General features: G+C 32.7%; 1 protein-coding gene across 2 annotated transcripts; it reads right to left on the minus strand.

Moving 5' to 3' along the window:
- Positions 1-701: 701 nt before the first annotated feature.
- Positions 702-16,754, minus strand: LOC143065282 (glycoprotein-N-acetylgalactosamine 3-beta-galactosyltransferase 1-like). 2 transcript variants are annotated; one of them, XM_076238760.1, is made up of 5 exons: positions 16,702-16,754; positions 11,381-11,427; positions 8,542-8,805; positions 4,842-5,506; positions 702-2,360 (listed from the first exon to the last, which is right to left on the minus strand). In XM_076238760.1, coding segments are annotated over exons 2-5 (1,077 nt in total). In that variant the 5' UTR covers positions 11,382-11,427; positions 16,702-16,754; the 3' UTR covers positions 702-2,213. The 2 variants fall into 2 exon arrangements, with proteins under 2 accessions (XP_076094875.1, XP_076094876.1); XM_076238761.1 differs by lacking the exon at positions 16,702-16,754 and having other exon boundaries at positions 8,542-8,702.
- Between the last annotated feature and the right edge of the window lie 443 nt (positions 16,755-17,197).

Raw genomic sequence — 17,197 nt, forward strand, 5'->3', positions numbered from 1 at the left:
TTTCAACATAACAAATGTACTCAATGTATACATGTATCAAAAGAATCAATGTTCCATAAAATCATACTGGCTATTTTATGGGAGAATCTTACAAGATACAAATATGAACGTTCGTAATAAGTTGCCGGTCGAACCTATTTGTATAAAATAGCAAGAGTAGCATATCGGTGTTCAAAAGTCATAAATCGATCGAGCAAAAGAAAACCCGGGTTACAAACTAAAACCGAGGGAAAGACATCAACTATAAGAGGAAAACAAAGGAACCGGAACACTGAAGTGCAACAAAAACAAACAGCAACATGCATATAACATGCATATAAACGAGCTATTTGCTAACCACTGCCATATTCCTGTCTTGGTACAGGACATTTAAAGAAAAAATGGTGGGCTGAATCTGGACAATGAATAGCCAATCCTCCCGCTTTATTACAATAATTAAAAACATCGATAACATATCAAATGTTAACCAATAAATTCGAGTCAACAGTAGTTTATACATTTTTTTGGGGTCTCATAAATTAAATCAATCAAATATGCAAATCAAGGCGAAAAAAAAAAACGAAATTTAAAGGAGTCATGTAAGCGAGAACAGGCGCATCAAAGAGGTGGGAAAACAAAATATAAAGAAATCAAATGAGCGAGAACAGGCGCATCAAAAAGGTGGAAAAACAAAATAAGGAATCAAATGAGTCATCTTAATAACATGTTATAGTATTCTTTTATTTGTCTATATTAAATTACTGTTACTGTTCAGTCTATGTTTAGTGATATCCATTTGATGTGACTCTGTACTTATGCACCCCGTCATAGTGTTATTGTTCTATATTTATTTTATTCTTATCTTTAATTTTTTCTTATGTACTTTGATTATATGACTTTTTATGTTTACATATGGTGTGGCTCTGTACTTATACATCCCGCCATTGTGTAATGGTTTTATGATAGTTTTTGTATTCTTGTCTTTCATATTTGCTAATGCTATGTCTATATGCCCTATTGTGTTTCTTTGATACATATTGGCGTGGATATTTTAGAAGAAATTAACAATATAGACGAGCGGCAAGAAGGACAAGGAAAGTTTTTTAATTATATTCTGAAGAGGATATGCCTCCAAGAACAATAGACTATATTCTGTTCATACTTTAAAAGACAAAATTATTTTATATCTACCTGTGTGACACCAAACGCGCGATTCTAATGTCAGAGTTAATGTTAATCAAACCATGTGCCTGTCAGGGTAAGGATTCGGTCCCAGTACTTAAAAATCTTCAATCCTTTTTTGTGGATTTTACATAGATAAATAAAATCGTATAATAAAAAAGCAATGATTGGGGTTATTAAATTTGATGTATGCTTTTTGGGCTTCTTTTTTTTTTTTTTTTTTACATTTGTTTGGTTTTTTTTTAGAGGTCAAGATTATAACACAAGGTTGACTGCTGCACCCCTATTTTTGACATTTCAACCTATTGTGTCTGTTTATTTTGTTCATGCAACGTTGTCAAAATAATGGAATTTGATGTGACTGTCATACAAGTGAGAGGTTTAGCTAGCTATAAAACCAGGTTCCATCCACCATTTTCTACAAAGAAAATGCCTGTACCAAGTCAGGAATATGACGGTTGTTGTCCATTCGTTTGATGTTTTTGAGTTTTTTATTTTGACATTTGGATAGGGACATTCCTTTTTGAATTTTCCTCGGAGTTTAGTATTTCTGTGATTTTACTTTTATTCACATGAGCCTGAAAAAGTGAAAAACTTTGTTATGTACCAACAGAATTGGTATCCCACACATCATATTGAATGCATAGTAATCGATTTCAGCACTTAATACATGTTGCATAATATGTACACATTAGATTAGACTAGGTAAATTGTTCAGTTTGTAATTTATAGTATGTTTGATTTTTAAAGTTATACGGTTTAACAAATCCCTGAACTTTGGTCAATGGTCAAACAAACGTACATCTAAACCGTCTGTAAATTATTGCCATCGAGTAACTTATTCGTTGGTAAATCAATTGTATCAACCCAATATCATCTTTTAAGGTTTATTCCAGTTGTTATCCATTCGTTTGATGTGTTTGGACTTTTGATTTTGCCTTTTGATTTTTGATTTTCCTTTATGAATTTTCCTCGGAGTTCAGTAGTTTTGTGTTTTTACCTTTTCCAACTAGTTTTAACTAAATTAAGTTCGATAAGCTACGCTTAAGAAATCAACGTCCATCGAGCAAATTCAGATGCTGATGTCCTGATTGTATTCCGTATGGACGTAAATGGTATACGAAAAACTCCAATGCGTACATTTTTTGTGGAGGCACATAATGAAAAGAAATGGCATAATCACTCATACTCTCTGTTCCCTGTAAAAAAAACCAAGATAGATGATTAAAACCTTATATTACATATGAGCCAGTCCATGCGAAAAGGTACAAAAAGTCCTTTTGGTAAACTTTACAGGACACGTTATCAAAGTTTATTATAGTATTTTTGAAAAGCAATTTTATCCGAAAAAAATTACATTAATGTAAACATTCATAAGATTATCAATTCTATCCCGAATTTGTCAACTAAAACCGAAAAAGACGTAGAAATATCTGAATGTTTGGTATTTGAGCAAGTGTAAAATCATTTGTTCCCCGGTCTAATGCTATACCGACCAGAAACTATAAAAACTTATGACACTACAGAGACAAAAGTCAATAATTTCCGTCAGTTCTACAGGTTTAAAGAAAGTATGACAACATTAAAACATGAGGAAAAATACAAAAACTATGACATCTTGTGTTTTAGAAATTGAAATTGAAGTTAAGTTAAGTTAAGTTATTTAATATTATTAAGTTAAGTTATTTAATATTATATAAATCAAAGTTAAGTTAAGTTAAGTTATTTAATATTATATAAATCAAAGTTAAGTTAAGTTATTTAATATTATATAAATCAACTTTAGTTGCACGGGATTCGAACCGTTGCCCGGTTTGATTGCATTGATATCCGCATCGTAAGCGAGATCCTTATCCCCACTGCTACCGGGGTTAACATTATCAAGTGGCAAATCAAGCCATTTAAACTGTACTTTGAAAATGATTGAAATATATGAAATAATTCACTAAAAATCTTGATAAAACTAAAGGGGGGGGGGGTCTCAACACTCGCAGGTGCGTGTAGCTCACAGCTTGATGATATGAGGGAGAGTAAATGTGTTTTATAAATCACAAGTCTACTACCAATAATTATGCACACTTTTTAGAATTTCGTCAATTTTTCGTTTTTGTACCTTTTCGCATGGACTGACTCATATAATACAGTGATGTATTCAATGTTCAACCAAATACCAGATTGGGCAGTTTAGTGCCAATTAAAAGCAACAGTAGTATATCGCTGTTCGATAGTCTTAAATCGATTGAGAGTAAACAAATTCGGGTTACGAACTTAAACTAAGGGACCACATCAACTATGAGAGGAAAACAACGAAACAACAGAAACACTGAAGTGCAACAAAAACAAACGACGATGAAACACAGAGAAACATTCAAAAACTGTCTAGCGAAAACGTAATTTGGCTACTACATATGATCCATAACGGTAAATACACACGTCTGTTAATATAAACGGGCTCGATTGGTACCCATAGGAATACATACAACTTGTTGATAAACTTTAAACGTCCATATATGTTGTTAAGGAGAAAAATAACAGCTTGAACAATCTTATTACAATTCAAGTAATTATATATAGTATATTTACCTTTCTCTCTAGAGAAGTAGGCGTAATATAAATTGCAGTAGGTAGATAGATACATGTCAAATCACACTTTTCAAACGATCTTTTTAATAAATAGGGAAACTCTAGTTTTATCAGATTGTCGAGAAGCACTGTGTAAAAAGTTGAAAAGTAAAAACTGTTAGCCGAATTAAAAGGGCCACCCAAACCACGCCGATTAATCAAAACATCCAAAGACATTTTAACATTCCAATAATACTAAAAGTACTAGTAGTTGATTCAACTTTTTTCATATTATGTTGTTTTACAAAATTTAATGATAAGCTGTTTGATAGAAATTTAGGAACTAAATAAAAACACGGAAATATTAATTGTAGAACACATACTAAAGGCAGAGATTGAACGATATTTAACGAATTTTGAAGTTTATATAGCCGATAAATTATAGATACCTTCATATGCTCAAAAGAGGCATTTAGCTGTGATATAATAATGATATGATTTTATGCCACTTGGACTTGTATGTAGAAGAATTTATAATATTTTTCTTAAGGGATTCCTTGTAGTATATACATCATATCACCACCACATTGTTAGCTGCTTTGTCTACTGGTACGGAAACAAACCGGTTTGTTAATACTTGAAATTTGTTTCTTATTCTATGACTAGGCGTATTACGCACGTTTTTTTTTTCGAAGGTTCACTTATGAGTTAAATTTACACAAAACGTGCATCTTGCGAATTCAATTTAAATCCTGGTATCTATAATGAACTAATGTACCCTTTTATTTATTTTTAAATCATTTGAAATGTGATATACGAATATCAACAATATTCATGCATTTTTTACCGAAAAGTTACGAAGGCAAATCAAGTTTTGGCCTTTTTTTCTAGCTTCACTTTTATTTTTACATACAAATTCGTTAACACTTATGTGATTACTGTCTAACATATTCATTATGACAGTTTTCAACGCAAATTATTTTCAGAATACAATACACTTTGTACTTGTCAAGTTCTGCTGTTCGCTAATATTTTTAATAAAAACCCAAACAGAAGATGATTCGAATATGCCTTATTAATATATGTGATACATTTTGGTTAGATGTATGGTAACTTACCTTTTTAGCACCACTGGCGTCACGTTGTACAAACCAATCAGGATATAAACCGAATAAGTGAGTTTCTGGATCAAAGCAATGGAACCTAGTTCTTCCTAATGCATCCGTCGAATTTAAAGTTTTAACACCAAGATTCTCCAAACATCTTCCAATTTCTACGTCTTCATTACCACCATCTTGTTGGCATAATGTTTTGTTTTTCCCTTTAGCAACTAATCTAGTTAATGCTTCTTTACTCAATACATAACCAGCACCGCCACTATAATAACCTTGTTTAACAAAGTTTCTTAAGTTAAAAAGTTGCCCGAAATAAACTGGGTCACTTGGTTTGTAATCTTTCAAAAAATATCTAAGATTTTCAAGTATGACAAACGTATCATCGTCTGCTTTCATAAACCAGTCAGCTTGGTCTTTATAATGTTCATATACATATCGAAAAGCTTGCATAGTTTTACCAGTTAGATGTTCTCGTCCCTCTGATATATTTAACCCAACAGTAGGGAAACTAGTATTTGTAACAGAACTTATGAAAATAAGAATGTTACATCTTTTAGCCCATGTTTTCTTTACATGAATGGCTTTTTTATCTAAATTTTGTGGACCAGTCATAATCCAGCACAATACTCGGATATTCTTTTCAAGGTCCTTTGCTACCGAATTATCATCTGAAATGAATAAATGATTTAAAAACAAAGACTAAAATTTACCAGAACAAAGAAAACATAAAATTTGGAAGCTCGTCAGAAACTTGATGTTTTTTATAAATTAGTTTCATTACCTTTATTGACTTTCAACTGTTTATAATTCAGGCACCACTGAGGATTTTTTATGTAAATGAAATGCTGGTCCAGTTTAAAATATAAGCATAAGTATATGTGTCGTGTATTTATACAAATGCTGTGTCGATGGCACTATTACTGGGCGTTGCGGATGTATCACCAGCATAGAAGGGTCGATATCACTGTTGGTTGGCGTTCCGAATGTATCACCAGCATAGCAGTCATTCCTTTATGGTTGACATGCAATATCATAAATATATTTCTTTTATGTTAATTTACTTTATAAAAAATGTTGATGTATAGATTTTCTTAGATCTATTTAACACTTCGGGTATTTATAAGCCTGCAGTTTTATAAACGGACTACAAGAGGTAAAATAGCTGATTCATCATATATTTTTCTTATTGGTTGTTCTGAATTTGTACAAAACTTTAAGCCTGGGTATATTTGATTATTTGATTTTTTTTTATATAAATAAAATATTATGTTTGTACAACAACAACCCCCCTATTGACATACATGTACCAATACAACTCCTTCATGCATGATGTGCTCAGCTTCATCCTTGATATTGTTGATGGAAAACGAAAATAGAATGAACACGAATTATACATGCGATACCAACACAATTTATTTGATTATTATTAGCAGGTATTTTATTAGCCTCTAAAAAGGAATTTACCCATCATTTATATTTATATCTTGTCATCGGGACGAAATAAGTAATGGGAACGTGGAATGCCCTTCAACTTTGTACTTGTTTGGCTTTATAACTATTTTGAACATGAGCTTCACTGATGAGTCGTAGACGAAACGTGCGTCTGGTGTATTTGATTATAATCCTTGTATCTTTGATAACTATTCATGTATATTATAGTTTAATTGTTATGACTCAAACTAAAAGCAGCTTCGTGTAGTGACCGAAAGCAATAATATGGTCAGTTCATCTACACAGCTTGGATCTTCTTTTCTCAATAATTAGTTATTACTACTGGTTTAAATGATTAGATATAAGAATTTTCCAAAACTTGCTTGAGGCAGCAAACATAATGCTTTGAAATAAAAATGGAAATATGCAGATATTATTTTGCTTAACACACTTATTTCGAGCAATTCTTATCAATTGATCATTATCCAATAAAACTTTATATTTGTTAAGAATTTACAATACTGTAAATTACATGTTCAACCATAATCCTGACGTCAAAATTGGTTGTCAATCAAGTTGAAAAAATATTACATTAAAAAACCTTACATACCCCACGCCCCCACATTGATACTGGACAAACACATTTCACCAGGTTCATAAGTCAAAAGACTCATAACTCTAAAATTGTCAACAGAGAAAAAATTTCTTGCGTATATGCACATAATAGATATATGAAGATGTGATATGAGTGCCCATAAGACAACTCTTCATCAAAATAACAATTTATAAAAGTAAACCATTATAGGTCCAGGTACGGCCTTCAACACGGAGCCTTGGCTCACACCGAACAAAACATATTATGCTCTCATTAACTACAAAGTTTCATAAAATTATGTTGTGTGGTTTCAGAAGAGTTGCAATCACAAACTGTTGTAGTAGTATATTAAGGCCAAAATTATACGTTTGAAGGGGAATGAATATATGACTCCTACAATAAAAATTTAATCACAGTTTTCTGTCGATATGCACATCTACATAGTATGTCCTTATAATCTACAAAGTTTCGTGAGATTCTGTTGAGTGGTTTCAGAGGAGTTGCGATGACAAACTGTTGCAGTAATATATTACGGCAAATGTATTCAAAGTGGTGTAACGCCTAGAAAAAATTGATTCATAATTTCCTGTCAATATGCACATCGACATAGTATGACCTAATCACTTAAAAAGTTTTATAAATTCTGCTGCGTGGTTTCAGAGAGTTGCGATGACAAACTGTTGCAGTAGTATATTGTTTGCAAATCAGTTCAAAGACGCGTAACTTCTAGAAAAAATGAATCGTATTTCCTGTCGATATGCACAAATACATAGAATGTGCTTATTATCTACAAAATTTCATGAAACTCTATTGTGCAGTTTAAGAGGATTTGCAATGACAAGAACAGGACTGAGGGATGGGTCAAATAAAGGCAACAGTAGTATACCGCTGTTCAAACTCATAAATCCATGGACAAAAAACAAAATCGGGGTAACAAACTAAAACTGAGGGAAACGCAGAAATATAAGAGGAGAATAACGACACAACACTACAATGTAACTAACACACACAGAAACGGACCAAAGCATCAGACAAAATCCCACGAGAATAACAAATACCACATCAAAACCAAATACATGAATTTGGGATAGACAAGTACCGTGACACGTCTTATCGCAATGTCAATTTACACTCAAAAATAAGAGAAAACAAACGACGCAACGTGAAATTGTAACACACACAGAAACGAACTATAATATAACAATGGCCATATTTCTGACTTGGTACAGGACATTTTTAAAGGAAAAAATGGTGGGTTGAACCTGGTTTTGTGGCATGCCAAACCTCGCACTTTAATGGCAATGTTAAATATAACATAGAAATGACAACATAATATTACAGGACTACAATACAAATAAATAGGAAAACGTATTAGACAAAGAAACACATGATTAATGAATAACAAAAAGCATCAGGTTTAAAATTTAATACGCCAAAAACGCGCCTCGTCCACACAAGACTCACCAGTGACGCCCAGATATAAAAGATCAAAAACATACAGTCGGCAACTTCGTTGCGTAGGGAATAAATGAATTTCATTATCTAAATCTAACATTTTTATATTTTAATATATCTGACGAGAAACACACATCTGAATGACGTTGCTTACAAGTCATTATTTAGTAAGAAGGTGGTGATTAAAACTCTGTTATTGTCAATCATAATAAATTAACTTACCGTGATGAAAATGGCTATCATCGACTAATACTGGCTTTACAGATCTTAAATTTCTGTCCATTATATCATGCATATCCTTTTGGATTGTCATCACTTGCATCCTCGAACGAATATTTAGAAACGATCTTAATGTGTTTGGTGTATTCGTCTTCCTGAATGTGCTCAAAGACGTGAAACAAGTTACTAGTAACAAGAATGATATCCCAAAACCGCAGAGGATACCAAATACAAAAGTACCTCTGGACGCCTTTGTTTCTCCAAACACTAAAAATGCAAGATTGATAGCTTTATCAGATTCAATACTTTATATCAAACTGTGGAATGATTGTTTTCATGGAATGGTACGTCAGAGTTTATTAACCCGCACGAACGGGACGTTTAGTTGTTAAAGATAATTATAACTTAGTAGATTTTAAAGTATAGTATAATACTTAGAATTATTAGAAAACTCTAAACAATATTCACATTTCTGGTGTGAAACAATCAATACATATAGTAAAAATAATAAAGTATCCAGTTAGTGATATGAAGTCTTTCTTCTGGTACATAATATTAATATTTATCAATATGCAACCATAAGTCGAAAAGAAACACAACACTCGAAATCTAATTTCAGTGCCTTTTAAAGCTGACTATACGGTATGCATTTTTCTCATTGTTAAAGCTCATACTGTGACCTATATGCTTGTATCCACGTCAATAAAACTCTGGTGGATATTTGTCTAATTGGCAATCGTCCTTATTTTTTTGATACATGTGTATAACATCATCGGTAAGAGAAACTACGGAAATACCATACAATTTCTCAAAAATCAAAAACAAAAAAACAAAAAAAACCAAACAATTTCGACAATACATCGTATTCTGTGGCTTTATAATTGAGTTAGAGAGGATTGGTTGTAGCAATGCATTTTGAAATACAAACGTGGTAAGCTGTCTGTGGCACAGATATGACATTACGGTTACCCAATAATAATAGCAACCGATACACTTTCTGAGGTCTGACATGGTTTGTAACCGTTACGAGAACTTGTTTCAATAATTTCCTTGAAGACGCCATTCTTCAGGAATTTGTATATCAAAGTTGACACTAAGACATTAATCAATTGTATTCTAAATAATTTTAAATGTTTAAATTCCGTGTTAGGAATCATGATTAAGAAACTATCAATTTTGTAATAGATATTTGTGTAGATTCAATGGCAAATAAAGCGAGAACACATGATCTACAAATACTATAGGTAAGTTTTTCAATGATAAATGTTTTGGTTATTGTTGAAGTTCGACGGTGACCTATAGTTGCTAACCTCCACGTCAATAGATCTCTGGTGGTTAGTTTTCTCCTATGGAATCATACCACATTTTAATTTTTATTTGTATATTAACGAGAGATGAAGGGTTAACTTTAAAACTATCACTGGAATAGAGGCTCGTATGGTAGAGACAGACACCTTGCCCTGCAACGGACAACGAAAGGATTACAGAAAAAGTTTGTTCAAGGAGCATTTAGCGTGGAGTAATCGTGACCCTCATCATATACATTAATTTTATCTAACGTGCCCGTTCTTGTCTTCCCTAGTTGCGTATTTGTACATCATACACAACAAAACTAGTTCAATTTACATTGCAGTTGTTTACAACGGAATTTGATGAGACTGTCGTACAAGTGCGAGGTTAAGCGCTATAAAACCAGGTTCAATCCACCATTTTCTACATTTGAAAATGCCTGTACCAAGTCAGGAATATGACAAGTGTTGTCCATTCGTTTTTGATGTGTTTTGTCATTTGATTTTACCATGTAATTAGGGACTTTCCGATTGAATTTTCCTCGGAGTTCAGTATTTTTGTGATTTTACTTTTTACAGGAGGAACAAGTGATTATACGTTGATGAAGGACTTTCCAATTTAAATTTTCATTGGAGTTCGGTATTATTGCTATTTTACATTTTTCGTATCTTAAGTCACTCATTAGAAATAAACGACATTAAACTATTAGAATAACGAATTCAATTTTGCTCAACCATTTAGTGTCACTGTTTTTATTTAGTGGCGTATCGATGGTGTTTTCATCCAGTGTGATCAGTTATTCAATTGCTGTAATTATTCGAGATTACCAATTGCGAACTTTCGATTTCTATCTCGTCGTATTGCAGCAGAGATTACATATGAAGCATTTATTTCCTAGTTAATAAAACTGAGAATGGAAATAGTGAATGTGTCAAAGAGACAACAATCCGACCAAAGAGCAGACAACAGCCGAAGGCCACTAATGGGTCTTCAATGCAGCGAGAAACTCCCGCACCCGGAGGCGTGCTTCGGATACACTATTCCAGAGCTTGCACTTTATAACAGGAGTACCTTGATATAGTGTTGATGCTAACAAGGAACATGAGGAAGATATTAAACCAATAATTCTGAATGGTGACGTAGAAAGCATTAATTCGAAAATTTTATGGAAACCAATTTTGTTCGTTTTGAGCAGATTTTAGTTTTGATGTTTGTCATATGTGCTATTCAATGCCGTTATTGTTTTTAATAATAGGTTTATATATCCAGTTTGGTAACTCTCGCCTCTCTCTTATGATTTAATGCCAATTATCACATTTTTAATGACAAGTGTAACCTGTCATTCCTGATTGACGCATGCTGAGTAAAATGATTTGTTACGCATTTCAAATTAAACTATTTCAGTTTTATTTTTATAGTAAAATTATCATCATTTTCAATATAACCATTGTTGTTTGGACTAGTTTTGTAATTGTGCTTTTCCTAATTGAAAAGTATGTTGACTAAAAACAAATGTTCACTCTTTTTCTAAATTTCTTTATAAAATACATACTTGTTTAATTTACCAGGCGATGAATTGCTGATACGATATCACGTCATCTGAAAATATAAAAAGTCCATTAACATGGATGTCCTTTGTCTATATAATTAGTAACAATAACGTAAAATATTTTATAAAAAAAAAAATCATTTTATAGTAGAAAAGACAACAGGTAAAAAGTCTGTTATTCAAACATGTTTGTATAGGTTTGTTATAACATGCATATTGGAATAAGGGAGTCGTTAGATTTTGTACTTGGCTGGACCAAAGAGATAAATGATAGATTGTATACTGCATAGTCCTGATAAAAAAATAAAGACTTGCAGTGAAATATACATAACGACTTTTTTAAATTATGGCAAAACTTCTATAACACTGATTAACAAATCGATCTACATCTTTATATCAACATAAATCTAAATGTTTCAGATACCTACGTCCAGTCTCTTAGAGATAAGTTGATAACTAAACACAAATATATATACTTATAACAAGTCTAAAAGTGAACAATATCACAAATAATTGAACGTGACTACGTACTTTTACATCCCTCCCAAATGAATAGAAACCGTAATTTAAACTGGTATAATTCAAAAATTCCTTAAAACTTTGAGAGTTCAGTACAGAAGCTTGAGCTACTGTAAACAAGTGATGGAAGAAAAATGAGTAATGAAAGAAAAATGAGTGACGGTACGGAAAATGAGTGACTCATTCTATGTTTTTTCATCTATGCCCTCTTGGGAAATTGTCCTTAGCATTCTTATCCAAAACTTTTCCCGAGCAGGTCTGTCGGTCCTTGACCAACCCTCGTTGTGGTCTATGATTGTGTTGGTAAGGTTTTTGAATTCAGCTTTGGCGTGCCTAGGTGATTCCAAATGACAAATTACGGGGAGGTCGGGCGTTCAGGTGTAGTCACTTCGATGACCATTCATGAGTTTGTTGAATGGCTGTTCTGTCTCGCCATTATACTGTAGGCCACGGCAACACTAAAGTTCTTGGTTTTGCAAGTGACATGGCACAATTAAGAGTACACAGACCCACAGGAGTGACAAGTAAATGGTTGAGTATTCAGTATTTTTTGGCAAGTCAGACTTCATCTGTTACCACATGACTTGCACCTTTCTGCAGCTGAACAGCGTTTATTAGAGGAGACGTCTGACCTCACAAATAAGTCTTTTAGACTTGCTGATCTCCGAAAATTTAAGACAGGAGGTTTAGGAAAGATCTTGGATAATTTTGGGTGGTTAGCAATAAATTGCCAATTGGCATGGAACAAAGTGAAAAGTTAGTAAGGCGGGATTGTATGTTAAACACACTGAATTATTTTGCTGCGCCTCTTCTATTTGTACTGTAACAGGTCATTGCGGCTGTTATTGTTAGCTCACGCAAACTCCTTATCTATGTCCCATTTCTTATAACCTCGTTTAGTCAAAATAAAATTCCTGACAGCCTCCTCAGAGGAGCAAATTCGCTTCGAACTGAGAGCTTAACTGTACGTGATAATTTTGGTACATTGTTTGGGGACAGCTTTGAGGACAAATGTACAGATGTTTATCTGTAGGTTTCAGTAGAGGTCTGTTGATATGACACCGTCCTTTATAGATATAGATATAGTTGTGTCTAAGAAAGATATTTTAGAGTCGGAAATTTCATATGTAAATTTAATTGACTCGTGTGCGTTGTTTGCATGTCTGATAAAATAATTCATTTTTTTGTTAGGATTCAATCTATTTCATGTCAACATCTTCGATGAAACGGACTCTTACATATCTTTTATATAAACTCCCCAAAACTGTCACCCGAACACTGTACAAAAAGTGTCCCGTACAGTTAAGCTCTCATAGAAGAGCAGGTTTGCTCCTCTGAGGAGGCTTTAACTAAACGATTACAGGAACCTCGCGGATTTTTTTTTATTAAACGATGTTATAAGAAACGGGACATAGATAAAGGGTTTGCGCATGCTAACAATAACAGCCGAAATGACATATTACAGTACAAATAGTAGAGTCGCAGCAAAATAGTTCCTTTTTTACATACAATCCCGCCTTTACTAATCTTTCAGTTTGATCCGTGCCAATCGGCAATTTATTGCCAACCATCCAAAATTATCGAATAAACGATTTCTAACTGCAGAATGGTGAAGGTCGTGTGGTAACAGACGATGTCTGACTTGCCAACACATACTTAATACTCAAACATTTACTTGCCACTTCACTGGGTCTGTGTACACTTATTTTGCAATGTAACTTGCAAAACCCAGTATGGTGTACACCTTCTTCAGTATCGATGTGGCATGCAGTATGTTGGCGAGACAGAACAGCCATTCAACAAATGCATGAATTGTCATCGTAGTGACTACATCTGAAAGCCCGACCTCCCCGTAAGTCGTCATTTAAAACCACCTGGGCACGACCAAGCTGAATTCAAAAATCTTGTCATCACAATCATAGACCACAACGAAGGTTGGTCAAGGACCGGCCGACTTGCTCTGGAAAAGTTTTAGATAAAAAAAAAAGCTAAGGACAGTTTCCCCAGAGGGCATACATGAAAAACATAGAACAAGTCACTAATTTTCCTATAATCACTTTTTTTTCCAGTAAATCTCCGTACTGGACTCTTACAGTTTTAAGAAATTGTTGAACTATACCAGTTTAAATTACTATTTATTTGGGAGGGATGTACAAGTACGCAGTCACGTTCTACTATTTAACCTTAGTTAAAATTTATTATTTTTTTTTGAATTATCATCGAACTGCTAGTTATTCGGGATGTTTAAATACGCAGCCTCTGTTTACATAACTTTCCTGTTGTCAAATTTGAAATATTATAACGGCTTTGATCGGTCAGTCCTGTTTATTAGGGATGTATTTCCACGAAGTCGTTGTTGTAACATCTTAACTGTCGTCACCTTTGAAATTTAAGAGCTGTACCAGGTCATAACGCACATTACTAATTTTATTTAAATCATTAATTTGCAGTCGCTATATAACCTATGTCATTTTTGAAATCTATTTGTGTTCGGTTTTAACTTTTTTATTGTATAAATTTTAAAATTTAATATTAGAACAGATTGATATGATTAATTTTACATCATAATCATACTGATAAAGGATATCTGTTATCCGAAAAATTTAACATTTGTTCATTTTATTATTATTTTTTGGTGATGTTGTACCCTTTTAGACTTGTTATATATTATATTTTGTAGTGTACTGTGTCATAATTATATGGTCCACCGCGCCGTAAGATTTATCAGTGGCTATTATTCAGTCATTTTATTTTGTACAAAAATGTATACATATATCAATAAATATGTTAAACTTTTACTCAGATTTTGTGTAGTTTAAGCTTCAAAAAAAAGCTTTACCCGAACATGTAGAAAAAAGTAAAAACACAAAAATACTGAACTCCGAGGAAAATTCAAAATGGAAAGTCCCAAATCAAATGGCAAATCAATAGTACAAACACATCAAACGAATGGATAACCACTGTCATATTCCTGACTTGGTACAGGCATTTTCTTATTATGTAGAAAATGGTGGATTGAACCTGGTTTTATAGCTAGCTAAACCTCTCACTTGTATGACAGTCGCATCAAATTCCATTACATTGTCAACGATGTGGGAATAAAACAAACAGACACAATAAGTAAAAATGTCAAAAATAGGGGTACAACAGTCAACATTGTGTTATCATCTTAATCACTATAAAACAACAAATGTAACGAAGAAGCACAAAAAGGCATACATCAAATTTAACATCCTCATTTTGCTTACATTATACGATTTTATTTATCTATGTAAAATCTACCCATAAAGAATGGGAGGTTTTCAGTACTGGTGTAAACGTGCGCACAGGTAGACATAAAATAATTTTGTCGTTCAAAGTATGACGGCATACATAAATGCAGAGTCACGTAAAGTAGATATAACAAAAAAACAGACTTAACAGTTAAAGTAATAATAAGAAATAGAATAATTGTGTGGATCAATGTATGACGTGATAAATAAGTACAGAGTCACGTCAAATGTATATCACAAAAAACAGACTTAACAGAAAAGGTAGTATTAATAAATAAAACAGTTTTGTCATTCAAAGTATGACAAGATACATAAGTAAAAGTAATATTAAAAAATAAAATAATTTTGTCGTTCAAAGTATGATAATATACATAAGTACAGAGTCACGTCAAATGAATATCTCCACAAGCTGACTTAACAGTAAAAGTAATATTAATAAAGACAAATAAAAGAGTACTATAACACGTTATTAAGATGATATTAAACCAATGTCAGTACGCAAAATCTATACTTCAAGACCATCTTGTATTATTTGTGATGTTGATACGGAATGTTTATCAACAAGTTCTTGATACCTTCCGATGAACTTTTTTTTAAGTAAAAGGACGATACGTTCTTTGACATACCCCTGGTTCATCAACTTTCTGCTCAGACACTGGTGACGTTTTACAAAGTCTGAGTAGGAGCTGCAAGCTCTTGAATACCGAATAAGTTGGGAAATGTATATTCCATATGCAGGTGAAGTTGGTATATTGCTACTAAGGTGGGGGAAAATGTCGTTTTCAATGCGATAATAAGATTTTTTGTTAAATGTCTGTATATATAAGGATATATGGATTCACTGTATGCATTTCCATCGACATTTGCATTGGTATGTGTATAAAAATGGCTTTATTATTATTATTTTTTTTTAAATAAAAGCACTGTTAGGCTAAATTCAAGTTTTTTAACGAAAAATAACGACGGATTGATGATATCTTTTGATCTCAAATGCGAACACACCTTGTTTATCCTTGTTTATTAAACTCAAGCTTCTATATCACGTCTTGTCAGAAAAGAAGCCTGTTTGTTTTACATTTTTGATCCTATTTAATCATTCGAAAAACCACGATCCAAGCCGGACACTATACATACCGTGTAGTTTGTCTATTTCTATTTAAAATTGAACAAAACTTTTCAATTTATCAATTAGCGTGTTTTACCGGGAGCTAGTAAAAAACGTTATACAGTCTATACCTTTTTCAATTACAATGGAACTCTGATCATGATTACGCAAATTACCATCAATTTTATTATTTTTATTCTTCAATCATCCTAAGCATTAGATACATTTAAACACGTTAATTTAGGAAAATAATATAGTTACGAATTCAACATGTTGGAGTCATATTCAAATTCTTAAAAATCGGTGACATTAGCGATTTACGTTCTGGTTAATGAGTTCCAAATATCCCTTTGTAGACTAAGAATAAAAACTGTTAAATCAATGAAAATCAAGTTGAGATAAAATTATCGAGTTACGTATGTTCTTACCTTGTGTATGTGTAGACTGACTAGGAAGTGTATAGATAGTTATTAAGACATCAGGAAGGTTTCAGTACATTATGAAACATGCAAATACATGTTATTCTATAACCAGTACGTATAAAGACTGATGAGGACCCCTTAGTGTACTAAAGACTTATATATGTTACTAATGATCAGAAGGGTGCTGTTACATAAACATGTTTTTATATAATGGTACAGATTGATATTTGATGCATAAATTCCAAATGTTATAGAGAAATAACCACAAATAAATGAGTAACTGCACAATGTTTTTGCACGTGTCGGTTTTTCTTTGATATTGCCGAAAATCAGTGTACCGGCGTTTTTCGTTTGCGCCGATTTTTTCTTTCATTTGTGCCTATTTTTCTTTTCATTTGCGCCGATTTTTTTACAGGTAAATTACAGGTGAATGTTATATTATTTATCATCATTGACCGCTTTCATTAGCCAGTTGTACAAATGCTATATAAATTGTCAATCA

Source organism: Mytilus galloprovincialis, chromosome 2 (genome assembly GCF_965363235.1).
Source record: "Mytilus galloprovincialis chromosome 2, xbMytGall1.hap1.1, whole genome shotgun sequence".
Lineage (NCBI taxonomy): Eukaryota > Metazoa > Mollusca > Bivalvia > Mytilida > Mytilidae > Mytilus > Mytilus galloprovincialis.